Source organism: Pezoporus flaviventris, unplaced genomic scaffold, assembly GCF_033815535.1.
Source record: "Pezoporus flaviventris isolate CSIRO_AGI_PZ_B2104156 unplaced genomic scaffold, CSIRO_AGI_Pfla_v1 ptg000095l, whole genome shotgun sequence".
NCBI lineage: Eukaryota > Metazoa > Chordata > Aves > Psittaciformes > Psittacidae > Pezoporus > Pezoporus flaviventris.
Genome location: NW_026892643.1, coordinates 1,729,648 through 1,746,889, shown reverse-complemented (window position 1 = coordinate 1,746,889; position 17,242 = coordinate 1,729,648). Strand labels below are relative to the sequence as shown.

Genomic DNA, 17,242 nt, shown 5'->3' with positions numbered 1-17,242 from the left:
TGTTTCGTTCCTGATTAGTTAAATCTAGATGTTTTCCCAGTTTTAGTCTAATCACTCTTAACTTCCCCAGAACTGAGATTATTCTTTTGTCATTTATATTTACATGACATTTACTTGTATACTCTAAGTCCTATTATTAACACTGAGGAACCTAATCAAACTCTTAAATGTGGATAACCCTCCTAGCACATAAAAATACAAATTAAAAAAATTAATCTGTCTCAGAAGCATACGAACAGGATGTGAAAAAGAAGTTACTTCACAGCCACAGCTATGACATGCAATACAGAAGAACACTGCATAATGGTTCATATTATCCTAACTTCCCTGGCCCAGGTAACACACTAGGTTACCTCATGGGAGAAAGTCTGTAATTGGGAAGAAATGAGAATCCATAAACTAAATAATCATTTACAGGCCTTTAAGATGCCAGTGTTGCAGGAGAGTAGAGCAAAATGAAAGCACAGTCCTGTAAGTCTGCATCTGACCCACAAAAATAATTCTTATTACACTTTTGTTTAAGAGTATAATTTTTGAATGTCCACAGTGCTGTTAAGAACATATTTGTAATAATTATCTTTACTGCTAGAAACTCACCAGGCTTTTCAAGGCATTAGAAAGCAGTTGTCTCCCAGCTGGCTTATCAAAATCAGCAGCAATCCAGATAGTAACAGCATATAATGCATCTTCATCTGAAAATTAAAGATAATCGTGCTTTACATTCTGGAGAATCTTCTCATGAATAACAAATTAGTTTTCTTTGAGATTTTGAAGTTCATGTGTACATTTTCTGACTTCAACTGTAAGACCAATCTTTGTCGCATTAGAATCTTTTACCCTCTGAACTGAAATAAAATCCTTAGGAGGTAATTTATCATGCTAGTATCAGAGAGTCACTAAAATAGTCAATCTGTTGTTGTAACACTGAAACAAGATGGCCCTAAATTGTAAACTAGCTCCAATTAACAAGACCTGCTTTATCCCAGGCTTCTTTTGAAGATTTGCTGGAGGCTGGTCATATAGCCAGAAATGAAAATAATTAAAATGAGTTAAGGCCATTCACTTTCCCCATCAGCAAAGGGAGAGTCCTTTAACGAAAGGCAGGACAAAATTTACAATTTCTGGACACGAACAGGAATATACTAAACACAGTCAAAAAAGTAAACTATTGTATAGATTTCTATGCAGAAAATCCCCCTTTTTTCTCGGTCTATAGCATCTTGATCTTTATTCATCATAGAAGGGCAATGGTACACGAAAGGTTCTGCAAAATTATCTGTAGAATATCAGTCTATTCAGGTCTATGATATATCCCCTAAAAGGTAATATGTATCAACAGGAATTTTGGAGTGTTCTGCTGAGATTCTAGGAAGAGATTATTATTGAGTGTTGCTGTGGTAGAGAAAAACACTGAAGACAGAGATTTGAAATGGAGATTCCATCTTAAAAGTTAGGGGTTTTACACAAGAGATTCAAATCTTAGAAATGAACCTACAGATTGAAAGCCAGTTATCATATGACAACTAGCTGGGATGTCCTTGTGGTTATAGACAGAGAATCAAATAGAGTCAAGTAATTTTATCCTTAAGAAAAATAAGTGAACAGCATTTCTTTCTGATAATGGAGTAAGTAAAGATTATTAATACTGCATAAATAAATACTTCAAATAAGGCATGAAATCAACTATCCCTTAAATTGTAGAAATGCCCATTTTTGATACAGATATTATAAAGACTATACATTCATCACTTGATAAAGCTGCGACCAAGAGTCACTTAAAAACTGAATGTATTCTCTTAACATCCTCAAGTAAAACCATGTAAGTATGAAAATTGCAAAGTTGTACAAAGCTTTTTAACTTCAAATCTGTAAAACAAAAAACAACTAGCCACATCATCCATCCCATTTTGAAACCACAAAATCTAGAATAACTACCCTGTTAATTACAATTTATGTTAATAATATTAGGATATGATCTGGTTCTTGAAAGAAAATAGTGGGATATCAGGAAATTTATTTATTTACATGTGATCCTTGGGGTACTTACTTACTTGGGATATTTTGCTGGCAAATTACAATGATTTGTAATGCCCACATATATGTATAAATATAACACCCATATAGAAAATTAATATACCAGTTTTTGTTAAATACTTCATGCTGTCTGAAATCACAGCACTTTTATCTTGTGAGTCCAAAAAGGAGAAAGTAGAGAAGTCATCCACATCAAACGGAACTGAAAAATGTAAAATACAATATGTTAGACTTAGAAAAAGGAAAACCATAACAATGGCTAATCAGAGAAAAGTAGTTACCAGATGTGGATCTGAAATGTATGTATCTTTTCTCTGCTCCAAGAACACTGGGGTTTATACGGGAAACTACATTGTGCTGATCCATAAGAAAATCCATTGCATTCATATGATCATTTAACAAACCCTGTCATAAGAGAGAAAAATTAAATCTTTTAGTTTCAAGACAAAAAAGACCAAGTATGTGTACAATCTTTCAACTGAGATTAAAGCTTCTACATGCACCAAGTTACGGAAAAGTCAAAAATATATACATATCATACATATAATATTTCAAAATAGCAGATAGATATTTTTCAGTGAAAAACTTCCAATACATAGTCAGGCTCTGGTTGAAAAAATTCTATATGATTACTACATGCTTAGTTGATCCTTCATTCTTGTATAATCTAAATACACTCATTCAAAACCATGACTAAAAATTAATGTAACAATGTAATTTCATTTGTGATATTAATTTCAAGCCATCTCATTGTAAAAAGCTAATATATAAATATGGCTCAAGTGACTTACTATCAAATATTTCATCTTGCATTATTCAGAAATGTTAAACATACCATGGACACTGCCCTCTGAAAGATTCCGGTGGCATCAATAATCCTTTGGAGAATAACGGTCTCTAACTCTGCAGCATCCATCTCTTCTCTGTTAAAGGGCACACCATTAAACAGAGCTTGAGGCAATGGACCCAGGCCACTCTTTTTATAAAAAGTTGCTCCTGCCTGATCAGATCAGAAATATCACAGGATTAAATAAGACCGTGGCTGACTTAAGGCTATTTTCATTTTTTTGCTAAAGAGATCATGAACTCTAATCTCCAAGCACTATTCACTGTCACAACTTCTCATAAGTAGCAGGGACAAAACAGGAAATGTTTGGAAACCAAACAGGGACTTATTTCTCAAATAGAATGGCAAAAGAAAGTATAGATCGATATATGATGTTTTGAAACTTTGGTTTTATCTTCTTGGTGAGAATCTTATTTTGATTAATATTCTTAGCAAAAACTGTTAACTAAATAACATTGGAGAAAGACCTTAAGAAAGTCAGTTTCAGATGAATAAACCAAGACCTTTTCCCCGAAGAAAGCGCGCCCCCCACCCCCCCCAACTTAAAAGGCTTTTATGTTCAGAAGCAAAGCCTTATTTGATAAGAAAACATAACAAGCCGATTTTTCCTCACAGAAAATTCAGTTAGACAAACAAATACAAATATATTGTAAGTAATTCCCACTTCCTATTCCTTCATCCTTCATGGTATTTTTAGGTATGTATTTCAGCAGAAAATTGCCCACATAATCAATTATAGATAAAAATGTCTTCTCTACAGCCTTTAAATGAAAATCCATAGCTGTTTTTCCCAAGAGAAATTATAACCAGAAAGTGTAATTAAAGGAAACAATTATTTGCCTAGAAGACCAGGCTTCAGCTCCTTGTCCAGAAGACACAAGTAAAACTTCTGAAGCCCAGGACAGGCCCCTTGACATGCTTATTAGAAAAAGCCTTATGGTCCTGAATGCAGCAGGCAGAGTAGTAATGCAGAAACCTTTTCAACAGTTCCACTAATCACCGAATGAAAATGGCTGATGAAAATTTTTGACTCAAAGATACTGTATATACTTGCTTTAATATTTAGCAATCTTTCAGCTTGACAAATACTCAAATACTTGATAACAAATACTTGATTGTGTACTGCAGGATTTCTTACCACCCCTCCCAACATACCTTTCTCCCTTCATCATATTCAGAATGAATATTTAGGATGCTCTGAACATCAGCATGTGGGTATTCTCTCCTAAGAACATTTTTCACGTGATTTACTGTTAGAACATTTCCACCTTGCACTTCATGGTACATCTGTAAGAATTGTAACAGAAATAATGTAAAAAATTGTCAATCATAATATAACTAAATTAATAAAAATAAAAAACCATCTTCTTATAGTGCTCTAGTAAATTTTATATCAGTATACTTTTATATTGGTTTTATTGCTATATTGCATTTTTTTATACTGCTTTAGTAATTATCACCATCACACATATGCACAATTTTCCATCAGAGCACTATTCTGATTAATCTATTATTATACTTTTAGTCTAAATCTGAAGTGGCAAAGGAAATACATTTATGTGAGCTGAACGCAAAAGGTTATTTCTTCTCCACTGATTAGAGAAGGAATCTAAATTCCTACTATAAACTACCTAACCGTGAGTAGTTACCTGAAACTATATGGGATGAATCCAAGCCTGAATTAGTGAGTAATACTTTTTCCCTATGGTGACAATTTTTCCTTACCATTCCTATTTTATTCCATAGCATAAAATTTTATTACTTTCATCAAACTTACAAAAGAAATCTGAAGTGAAAATTTTTCAATCTATTTCTTTTCAAATGAGGAATAATACATTTCTCTCTACAGCTCTGAACATCTCAACCCTGTATTTTATTGATTCCATTTTTGCTAACTTAAAATTATATTTATCATTCCCTCCTCTTTATGTTATGAAGCAAAGTAAACACAAGAACACAACATTTAAAAAAGCATTCTGTAAATTGATGTTTTGTCATCTGGTCATGGATAATAGTCACACATGTGTATCAGCTCCCTAACACTTGTGGATTTCTATTTCTCTTCCAAGGCACTCCTAGTTATCTCAATTACTTTCATCTTAAGCTCTCTGCATTTGTCCATGACATTAGTTTCCAGGCATTCTGAACAGAAATGATAGAAAAAAAAGAAAAAAAAAATCATGTATTAATACAATATTCTCTGACACAATTTTGCCTGTAGAGTTTTCAATTAGACTGCTCACTTGATTTCCCTGCATTCATCTCCCACCTCTGAAATACCTGTCTTTACACAAACCTGCATCCTCTCACACACAAAACCAGTCTCAATTATTAAGCTGCAAGTCTGGAATATTTCTATGTTTTCTACACCCATGAAAAGCTCAAACATGACCAAGAAAGAACTTATCTTGTTCTGTTCACTTTCTAAACTACAAAACAACCAAGTGTTTTTCAAAGCTTATAGGATTGCCAAAGCGATATTAAAATCCCTGTACTACAAGAGATACAGAAGACCAAGACAACCACATCATGTTAACACAAATAATACAGAACAATTTTTCACAAGAAAATACTGAAAGGTGTAAGGCATGCATCTGCTTTTCTAGATTCTTGAAAAAAGCCTGTAGACAGGTAAAATGACAAGAGCAAGTCATCCTGGATCCTGGAAGAGGAAAGAATTTCTGCAATTCCTTCTACAGCCTATCAATGCTATACATGTTTTTAATATTTTACTTCCATGTACAGTAAATGCAAACTTATCAAGTTGTGATAAGGTAACAAAATCCTAACTATATAGAAAGGTGTCCTGGGTTCAGCAGTAGCAGTCATGTTTCTCCTTCTTGGTAGCTGGTGCAGGGCTGTGTTTTGACTTCCAGCCTGGGAACAGTTCTGGTGATACCGATGTTTTTGGCTGTTGCTAAGTGATGTTTACCCTGACCAAGGACTTTGTGAGCCTCATGCTCTGCCAGGGAGGAGGGGAAGCTGTGAGGAAGCAGAGAGAGGGCGCCTGACCCAGGCTAGCCAAAGAGGTATTCCATAGCACAGCACGTCATGCCCAGGGTGGGGGGTAACTGGGAGTTACCCGGAAGGACAGGGGCTTCCGGGTGGGACTCGTTTTCTTGGCCAGTGGTATCGTATTCTCTTCCCTTGTTATTTCCCCTTATCATTGTTGTAGTTGGTAGTAGCGGTGGTGATTTGTGTTGTACATTGGTTGCTGGACTGTTCTTGTCTCAACCTGTGGGAGTTGCACTCTTTTGATCCTCCTCCCCATTCCTCTGGGAGCGGGGAAGGGGAGAGCCCGGGGGGGGGGGGGAGGCGCTCAACGGCTCTCAGCCCGGCACCACTCACTGGGAGTGAGTGAACAAGCTGTCTGGTTAGGGTTAAAACCACAACAAAAGGAAATAAAAGTAACGAGTAAAAGGTGATTTCTTGTGAAAGTACTCACGCTAAATATCGAGGTAAAGGCTTGAGAGGTGTCAGATTCCTCCATAATGTAATTAAAAGTTCTCCAAAGAGCTATTCCAGCATCTTCATTTCCATCAATTTCTTCTTTTGTATTTAAAATGAAAACAAATCCAATTCTATTAAAAAAAAAAAAAGTTCACACATTTTAAAACAATATCAGTTTCTGTCGTAGGTTCAGCAGTAGCAGTCATTTTTCCCCTTCTTGGTAGCTGGTGCAGTGCAGTGTTTTGACTTTCGGCCTGGGAACAGAGCTGATAGCGATGTTTTGGTTTGGACAAAGATTTTGTGAGCCTCATGCTCTGCCAGGGAGGAGGGGAAGCCGGGAGGAAGCAGAGACAGGACACCTGACCCAAACTGACCAAAGAGGTATTCCATACCACAGCACGTCATGCCCAGGATGTAACTGGGAGTTAGCCGGAAGGGCTGGGAAACTGCAGGTTTGGAGGAGGTATGGGTCGGTGCTTGGTCAGGCTGGGGGGTGAGTTATCGGTTGGCTGGTGCTGAGGTGTTGTATTCTCTTCCCTTGTTATTTCCTTTATCATTGTTATTATTGGTGGTAGCAGTAGTGATTTGTGTTATACCTTAGTTACTAAACTGTTCTTATCTCTCAACCCTGGGAGTTGCATTCTTTTTGATTCTCCTCTCCGTCCCTCTGGGAGTAGGGGGAGGGAAAGAAGGGGGGGGGAGTGAGTGAACGAGTTACCTGACTGCGTTTAAACCACAACAGTTTCACACACATTCTAATACTGACGATAGAAGAATAAGACATTTGCTGTCAAGTAATCTGTCCAGTATGTAGGGATGAAGAAAACACCTGTACTTAGATGGTGGTGCCATGACTGTCTGCAGTGACACTGATGATACCAGCTATGCAGTCTTCATCAGGTCTCCCAGATTATGCTTAGGTTATCAACTATGTACTGATTTTGGATGTCTTTTCTCTCATTTAAAGCTGACCATAATTAAGATTTCTGTAAATCACTAGGATTTACTCACAGCCCTTTCTTTCCTTACCTGTCTGAAGGTTATGACATTCTTTACATTCCTGCCATCATCTCTTGCACGCTTAAGTCTTTGTTTTAGTCTGGCCACTGTCTGTCTTTTATTTTTCCTGAAATGAGTGTCCTGAGTAGCTACATGTAGACATGCAGGGGTCTTGATCTCCTGCCATCAATACATGCCATTTTTACTAGCCCTTCTTTTGCCTTTTCTACCCTCTGGGTTTTCCCCTACGCTCAAACTGCCATTAATTTCCCATTCACACCGATTTTAATACATCTACTGCAGTGTTCAATGCCAGATTCAAGGCCAACCCCAAGAATGGGGCTTTGAGCAATCTGGTCTAGTGGAAGGTGTCACTACCCATGGCAGGAGAGCTGGAACTAGATGATCTTTAAGGTCCCTTCCAACCCAAACCATTCTATGATTCTATGACATAATCAGTTGTGCATCAGATCAAAGGAGAGAGGGAAGTAAGAAATACAGCAAGTTTTCTAAAAAGATATAAGTAATAACGAATGCGTAAAGAAGTTCTACAATTAATTGCTTCTCCCATTTTTTACATCTATTATTATTGCAAATTACTTGTCCTGAAGTTGTGTGTCATCTGCGTGCCGCAGGAATAGTCAGCAAAGCAAAATATTACACGAAACTATAGACTCCATGGCTTGTCCACATCTTGAATACTGTGTACATTGCGGTTGCTCTAATTTCGGAGAAGTCAGACCTTTAGTCTGATCCAGTTTGGCTTATCTTATGCTGTCATTTATTAGAAAAGGCAAATTAGGTTCTAGGCTATATTCTCCTCAAGGACTGAAGTAGTATTGTCTCACAGGTATTAACAACAGTGATAAAATGCACAGATTAATATCTGTCCTTCACTACTTTTTTGTCATTAAAAAATATAACATGAAGAAAAAATAAATGATGATAGGAACTAGCATAGTTTTAAAGGAAATTAAAACCCTGTAACTTACTGAGGAAATAAAAAGCTGTTTCACAGGAAGATTTTAAATATTTAACATGGAATTAATCTTGCTGAACCTTAGATCTACTTTTGATGCCCTTCTCTTCTTTCATTAGCTGTGTAAATAAAGAGGCACTTCCAAGAGAAGTTCATTTTTCTTAAAGTACGCATCTCAGATCAACCATGTTCTTCCTCGTAAGTCTTTCTCTCTCTCAAATGATGACCAGTTCAGCCTCAGGCAACTGATTTTCAGAAATTCAAAACTTGCTTTGTTTTTTTAAGTATTTATATAAAACAAAACCAGGTAAAACAACCTCAGTTGAAAGAGCTAAATTCAAAATGCCCTTGAATCATGTTTTACTTACAGAACACTTTGCTTAAAATTCATTTTCACATGAGCTTCCAGTGGGAGTATTCGACAAGGTAACTTTTTACCAGACTGCTGCAGCTCATTTTCCACACACTCAGGTATGCTATCCCTTGCAACCTATTTTCTTAAGAATACTTAATACCCAGGTAAGCGTAATACAAGTGGGTAACCAGCGTGTCTGACTAGAATGCTGTTGCATTGGCCTTCATTTGAATTCATACCTTTGCCGAGCAGAACACAAGATGAAGAAGAAAAAAAGGAAATCAAACATCTTTTAAGACTTCTCTTCAAGCTTTTCAGTCTTCCTTACCTAAGTGGCACATTATGATGAAAGAATAATTCTGCCAGTTTCATATAATCCCCTGTATCTTCTTGGACAGGATCAATAAAAAGTACCTAATAAGAGAAAACATAATACACAGACAATACTTGTTCTTGATGTCGGGTTTGGGTTTTTTTTTCAGACATAAAATCTGAGATTTCCAAACCAGAAATTTCCAGAGAAGCTTTGTGCCTCAACTATTTTCAGTTTCCTAGGGCATTCCTTGTAAGAAAACATTAAGAGTATAATGAAAATAACTTCAGAATTAATGAATCTGGACCAAATACTGAAAACAGGCTTTAACCATTTATTGACCTTCAAACCAAGTGATATCACTACTCTTTTTTAAAAGACTCCATGCCAATACTTTGCTTTTATTAAGGGACTTGATATTTAATTAAAAAGGATCCAATGTTGGTTTTCGCATTACTTCTTTCAACTAACTCTTACACAGTGAAAACCAGACTAAAATAAACAGAATATATTGACTTAAAACTTTCTAATTAAGAAGTGGAGCATTGGGAAAGAATTTCCCCCCCCGTCTCACATAATTGGGATCTGTCTGCATAGGTAGATTATCCTTATGCAGATTTAATTATGACAACAATACCTTATTTGTTCAGCTTTGTGCTGCAACTCCCCTCAGAATTGATAATTTTGCTAAAGTAGCTGAAATGCAGCAGAATAATTTTAAAAAGTTTGAACACTCCCTCCCCCCCCTCCCCAATTATAATTAAATGATACATTGTAGATTTCTATACTCTAGCTGTTATATTCAACAATATTTAACTTTGAATGCAACCTACTTCATATTAGACGTACACTTCACTATAAACATGCATTTCTTTATTACACATTGCTTGTACTATGGTTGTCTTTTTATATACTGAGCTTCATGTCACTTGGCATGACTACATCAATGGCCAAGGGAAAAACTATGGATGTTATCTCTCTGGACTTCTGCAGGGCCTTTGACACAGTCCCCCACAACATCTTTCTCTCTTAAGTTGCTGAGAGATGGATTTGATGGATGGACTATTTGATGGGTAAGGAATTGGCTGTATGGTCGCATCCAGAGAGGAGTGGTTAACAGGTTGATGTCTGAATGAAGATCAGTGGTGTCGTGTCCTTCAGGGGTCCATGCTGGGAAAAGGATTGCTTAACATATTCATCAATGACACAGACAGTGGGATCAAGTGTACCCTCAGCAAGTGTATGGATGACACCAAGGTGAGTGATGTAGTTGATATGCCTCAGGGATGTGTTGCCATTCAGAGAGACCTGGACAAGCCTGAGAAGTGGGCCCATGTGAACCTCATGGGGTTCAACTAGGTCAAGTGCAAGGTCCTGCACCTGGGTCTGGGCAACCCTTGGTATGAATACAGGCTGGGGAATGAAGAGACTGAGAGCAGCCTTGAGGAGAAGGACTTAAGGGTGCTGGTGGATGAAAAGCTGGATAAAAAGCTGGACAAAAAGCTGGACGTGAACTGGCAGTGTGTGCTCGCAGCCCAGAAAACCAACTGTACCAACCAACTGACTCACCAAAAGAAACAGGGGGGTTGGAACTAGATGATCTTTAAGGTCCCTTCCAACCCAAGCCACTCTATGATTCCAACAATTATCTTTTGTTATTTAAATTCCAATTTAAATCAGCAATAGATGTTTCCTTAGCCTACTAAGTGATACAGAATACTATGTACAGAAGGAACATTAGGCTACAAGATATTCAGAATTAGTATGCTTTATACCTTAAATCTTTTTGTACCGCGTTTTACCGTCTTTAAAACAAGGGCAGTTATCATTGTCTTCTCTAAGTAGTGTACGATGAAGAAAATTGATAGTAAGAAAAGCTCAAAACAAAACTGTGCCCAAGTCCACTTCTGGAAATCAGACTAATAATCAGATATGACTCACTACACAAAAAGATTTCCATTGCTATTAGCAGACCCACATAGAAAACATGAAATGCTAACCTTCACAATGAATAAAGCATGTGTATTTTTTCAATAAATTGCCTGTTCAAGTACTGGTACTTAAACTATGCAGAAAAATTGAGCTCTCCAAACTTACCAAATTATATAAATTGCGTCTGATCTGCTGTATAACTCCGGGAAATGCAGGTTTTAGCAGTTCCTGATAGCTTGCAGGCCATGTGCTATAGCTGTAGTCCTGTTCTATGTTATTAATCCACTAAAACAAACAAAGGCAGCCACTTAAAAAACATATCGGGATGTGAATAAAACAGTTTTTTTCAAGTGTAGAAACTACTTTCACGATACAAAGGTCATAAAAACATATCACAGAGATATGTGTAACACCGTATAACCATCTTTGTAAGACAGTACGTATCTATAATCGACACCAGCAGCACTTTAGATATATCAAAAGAACTAATGAATATATGGCTAATTTGTTCCTTTATTGTTTTCTGTGCAAGCCTTGAGAAACAGAAGAGTGAATATATGCTTCTTTCAAGTGAAGAAAATTAGTACTTGAGTGCTTTTTTCCACTGGCATATAACCTTAACCTTTGTAATGAAAACTGTATACATTTTGAAGCAGAGTCATTGGACAATTAGAAAAAACATTTAAGTTGTCCACAATTTATCATAATTATCAAATTATCCACTTATGAGAAACATGCATGGTACAAGGATACTATGTAGGTAGATTAATTGCTGTAGAATCAAATTCTATAGCTGTGAGTGTGCAAGTACTTAGATACATTTCTCTTCTTATTTAAATATCCTACATCTTAAAATTTTAATAAGGTATGGGCTAGAGAAAATTACTCCTAAAATATATTAAAGAGCTATCACCCTCTAAAATATTTTAAACTACTTATTCATATATGGGTTTATGCCTAGTATTTCAATTACACTGCAAAAAAGACAGACTCTCTCATACACAACATTATCAAATATGTAATATTTAAATAAGTAATTGTTAAATTACTTACTATTATTGAAGAGTGACAAATATCTAGTGCATAAGTGTCATCTGTAGGATGTATATGCAACCTCATGAATCTACTCAAGGTCTCCTCTTTTATTCCAAGTTCATGAAGTCCATGCATCACTTTTCCTTCCAGTTTAAGAGTCTCTAGGATACTTTTTCAGGAAGATAAAATGCTTAATATGTCTACACAGAACTCTTGTCATGACATCAAAATAAAAAAAAATATTTCAAAGTCTATTAATGTGAGGATTATTTTCAGCATTGAAAATAATTTTTATATTCTCCTGCAGTCAGATGTTTAAAACAAAATCAGTTAATAATTCTGCATGTCTCCAACTTATTTCAAAACAGAATTATGACAGATTATACAACTCTTGTTCATTCACGTTTATTTTATATGATGGAATGTCATTGATCTTTAGTAAGATGTAGCAGGACAGCAGAGTGAAAGGTTGCTCGCTGCATTGTTCTGGCTAAGGCAGAAACCCAAGCAGGGGTACCCAAAGAGGAAGCTTTGCATGTGTGTAGAGAAGCAGGCAGCAAGTGATGGCAACAAAGATGAGCTGTGAGTCTGCATCATGGCAGAACCCTGAAAACAGCACAAAGGAAACATAGCTCCAGCTCCAGAAGAAGTCTCTTCCCAAGAAGACACAACAGATTCTGGAACATTTGTGGCATCCTGAAAATTCAATGTGAGAATGGAAACAAACCTGAAGTACTCAATAGCAGAACACAGCAGCCAAGATTTTACAAATGCCTTTATTTCTATCCTGCTTCATTTTGAGTTCTCTATTCTGAAAGGTTTCTTCTAAAAATATGCTGAAATTAAACCTAGCATTATCATTAAAAAGCACTGTTAATATATGCATTGTTACTAAAAATGATGCAAGTAATTCCATCTCAAAACTCTGGCTGAGAAAAAAACTAAGTAAAAATTGCACATATAAATGCTAAAACCAAGAAAGTTTTATGAAAACTCCATGAAAGAAAAAAGACGACGAATTTGTGTTAAAAAGATAAAGAATTGTAGATTTTGACAGTTCATAGTAACATAAAAAAAACCCTTCAGTCTTAGCGTCAGTAGATTTATTTACAGTTTGCAGGTCTCCAAAGATGATTTTAAAGTAGTCAAGTCTATCATGCTGTTGTCAACATACAGAATGCTAGGGAAAATGTTTACAGTTTATGAATGCTTTCATAGAAGAGGCAAGCCACACCCAAAACACTTGTACTATAATTAGAGAACCTGAAACATTTATTTGCACAAAAAAGCATGTTAGTTCTGCATTAATAGAATTTACTGGTGGCAAGACAAAGACTGAAATTATGGAATAACAGAATGGCCTGGGTTGGAATCACAGAATCCTAAGGGTTGGAAGGGACCTCAAAAGATCATCTAGTCCAACCCTCCTGCAAGAGCAGGGTAACCTAGAGTACATCACACAGGAACTTATCCAGGCGGGCCTTGAATATCTCCAACAGAGGAGACTCCACAACCTCCCTGGGCAACCTGTTCCAGTGATCCGTCACTCTCACAGTAAAGAAATTTTTCCTGATGTTCACATGAAACCTCCTATGCTCCAGTTTACACCCATCACCCCTTGTCCTATCACTGGACATCACTGAAAAAAACCTAGCTCCATCATCCCGACACTCACCCTTTACATATTTGTAAACATTGATGAGGTCACCCCTCAGTCTCCTCTTCTCCAAGCTAAAGAGTGCCAGCTCCCTCAGCCTCTCCTCATTAAGAGAGATGTTCCATTCCCTTAATCATCTTTGTAGCTCTGTGCTGGACTCTTTCAAGCAATTCCCTGTCCTTCTTGAACTGTGGGGCCCAGAACTGGACACAATATTCCAGATGTGGCCTCACCAAGGCAGAGTAGAGGGGGAGGAGAACTTCTCTTGACCTACTAACCACACCCTTTCTAATGCACCCTAGGATGCCATTGGCCTTCTTGGTCACAAGGGCACATTGCTGGCGCATGGTCATCCTCCTATCCACCAGGACCCCCAGGTCCCTTTCCCCTTCACTACTGTCCAGCAGGTCAGCCCCCAACCTGTACTGATACATGGGGTTGTTCTTCCCCAGATGCAAGACTCTACACTGGCCCTTGTTGAATTTCATCAAGTTCCTCTCTGCCCAACTCTCCAGCCTGTCCAGGCCTTGCTGAATGGCAACACAGCCCTCTGGTGTGTCAGCCACTCCTCACAGTTTAGTATCATCAGCGAACTTGCTGAGGGTACACTCAGTTCCCTCATCCAGGTCGTTGATGAAAATATTAAACAGCACTGGTCCCAGCACCGACCCCTGAGGGACTCCACTAGTCACAGACCTCCAGCTAGATTCTGCCCCATTGACAACAACTCTCTGCCTTCTTCCTTCCAACCAGTTCTTGATCCACCTCACTACCTGATCATCAAGCCCACGCTTCCTTAGCTTATCTATGAGGATGCTGTGGGAGACAGTATCAAATGCCTTACTGAAATCAAGAAAAAACACATCTACCGCTCTACCATCATCCAGCCACCTAGTTACTTGCTCATAGAAGGCTGTAAGGTTGGTCAAACATGACTTCCCCTTGGTAAAGCCATGTTGGCTGCTCTTAATGACCCCCTCACCCTTGATATGTCTAGAGATGGTGTCAAGAATAAGTTGTTCCATCACCTTTCCAGGGATGGAGGTAAGGCTGACCGGTCTATAATTACCCGGGTCCTCCTTCTTGTCCTTCTTATAGACTGGTGTGACATTTGCCATCCTCCAATCCTCAGGCACCTCACCTGTTTCCCACGACTTACCAAAGATGATGGAGAGTGGCTCAGCAATGACCTCTGCCAGCTCCCTCAGCACCCGCAGGTGTATTCCATCCAGACCCATCGATTTATAGATGTACAGATTACTTAACTGATCTCTAACCCAATCCTCATCCACCAAAGCAAACTCCTCCTTTATCCTGACTCCTTCTGGGGCTATAGGAATGTGGGTCCCCCGGGGAGAGTCTGCAGGAGTAAAGACAGAGGCAAAGAAGGCATTCAACACCTCTGCCTTCTTTATATCCTCTGTCTCCAGGGCACCCACCTCGTTCAGCAGTGGGCCTATACTGCTTCTTGTGTTAGTTTTATTCGCTATGCATTTGAAGAAGCCCTTTCTATTGTCCTTGACCCGACTTGCCAGATTAAGTTCCAAGGAGGCCTTAGCTGTCCTAATTGCTTCCCTACATCCTCTAACAGCTGCCCTATATTCCTCCCAAGCGGCCAGCCCCTCCTTCCATAATCCATAGATTCTCTTTTTCCATATGAGTTTGCCCAGCAGTTCCTTGTTTAACCATGCTGGTCTCCTGGCTCCCCTACTTGACTTCCTACTCACTGGGACACTCTGATCCTGAGCTTTGAAGAAGTGGTCCTTGAATGCTGACCAACTATCTTGAGCCCCTTTACCACCTAGTACCCTTTGCCATGATACTTCCCTTAGCAATTGATTGAAGAGGCCAAAGTTTGCCCTTCGGAAATCCATAAATGTGGCCTTGCTAGGTATTCTATTCCTCCCACACAAGATCCTAAACTCCACCATCTCATGGTCAATGCAGCCCAGGCTGCCATTGACTGTCACTACTTCAACCAGACCCTCCTTGTTGGTGAGTACCAGATCCAGCAGCGCTCCTCTCCTAGTTGGTTCGTCCACCATTTGCATTAAGAAGTTATCATCAGTGCACTGGAGGAACCTCCTAGACTGTGAATGACTGGCTGTGTAAGTCTTCCAGCAAATATCGGGGTAGTTAAAATCCCCCATAAGTACCAAGGCATGTAGTCATGAGGCTGCTTTCAATTGCCTGTAGAAAGCCTCATCAACTCCTTTGTCCTGATCAGGAGGTCTATAATAGACCCCCACAGCTGTGCCAACCGTACCAGCCTGTCCCTTAATTCACACCCACAGACTTTCCACTTGGTCCTCATCTGCCCCTGGACAGAACTCAATACATTCTAGTCGCTCTTTCACATAAAGAGCAACTCCATCACCTCGCTTTGCTGATCTATCTTTCCTAAAAAGGACATAGCCATCCATAACCACATTCCAGTCATGTGAGCTGTCCCACCATGTCTCTGTAATTGCCACCAGGTCATAACCTTTAGACCGTACACAGACTTCTAACTCCTCCTGTTTATTCCCCATGCTGCGTACATTGGTGTACAGGCATTTCAGGGAGCGAGCAGAGCATGCTAGTGGCACCCTTGGGAGGCGGGAGGCCTTCTGGTCTTCATTCATACTAGAACATTGCCTCACTAGTTCAAACCCAGCTACAACCCGCTCACACTTCGAATCTAACCTAGAGCTCTGTGAGTGTGCTCTGCTAACTCTTGCCAGGTACCCTTTTTCCCCTGCAGGACAGGGTTTAAACAACTACCCTTTCCCTCAAATGAAACAATAGATTGAGAGTTCTCCCTAGTCTGCCATTTTTCAAGCCCTAGCATGTTTCTCTTGGGCTTGTCTCCAACAGGCCCAGTTATCTCCCCTTCCCCCTTCCTACCTAGTTTAAAGCCCTGTCAATGAGCCCTGCTAACTCCTGCCTCAGAAACCTTCTCCCCCTCTGGGACTGACGTATCCCACCTGCCACCAGCAAACCAGGTGTCTCATATAGCAGCCTATGATTGAAAAACCCAAACCCCTGCCTTTGGCACCAGTCCCGTAGCCATACATTAATCTGCAGTCTCTTCCTATTTATCTCTTCACCTTTAACAGGTATGGAGGCAAACACCACTTGCGCTCCAGACCCTCTAACCAGCCGTCCCAGGGCCCTGAAGTCTCTCTTCATTGCCCTTGCCCTGCTTGTAATAATTTCATCACTGCCAACCTGAAAAACCAGCAGCGGATAGTAGTCAGAGGGCTGCACCAGATCAGAGGGTTTTCTTTTAACATCTCCAATCTGAGCCCCAGGTAGGCAGCAGACTTCTCTGTGGGATGGATCAGGTCGACAAATGGGCCCTTCTGTTCCCCTCAGAAGGGAGTCACCCACCACAATTACTCTTCTTTTCTTCTTCGTTGAGGAAGTTCTAAGGCATGGGGGTGAGGGACAAGCCCTAGGTGAATGGACCTTTAACAGTCATCTAGTCCAACCGCCCTGACACAAGCAGGGACACCTTCCACTCAAAGCCCTGTCCAACCCAGCCTTGAACATTGCCAGGGATATGGCAGCCACAGCTTCTCTGGGCAACTTGTGCTGGTCTCTCACCACCCTCACAGTAAAGAATTTCTTCCTAATGTCTAATCTAAATCTATCTTCTT

General features: G+C 39.1%; 1 protein-coding gene across 1 annotated transcript in view; it reads right to left on the bottom strand.

Moving 5' to 3' along the window:
• The window catches only part of UGGT2 (UDP-glucose glycoprotein glucosyltransferase 2), an 86,594-nt gene that overhangs the window by 35,114 nt on the left and 34,238 nt on the right, over window positions 1-17,242 (bottom strand). The window contains exons 12-20 of the mRNA XM_061476265.1: window positions 11,963-12,113; window positions 11,075-11,194; window positions 8,993-9,078; window positions 6,327-6,462; window positions 4,037-4,168; window positions 2,870-3,034; window positions 2,316-2,439; window positions 2,138-2,236; window positions 598-692 (exon numbers count right to left, since the gene is read on the bottom strand). Of these exons, the coding sequence (XP_061332249.1) occupies window positions 598-692; window positions 2,138-2,236; window positions 2,316-2,439; window positions 2,870-3,034; window positions 4,037-4,168; window positions 6,327-6,462; window positions 8,993-9,078; window positions 11,075-11,194; window positions 11,963-12,113 (1,108 nt within the window). The remainder of the gene's footprint in view (window positions 1-597; window positions 693-2,137; window positions 2,237-2,315; window positions 2,440-2,869; window positions 3,035-4,036; window positions 4,169-6,326; window positions 6,463-8,992; window positions 9,079-11,074; window positions 11,195-11,962; window positions 12,114-17,242) is intronic.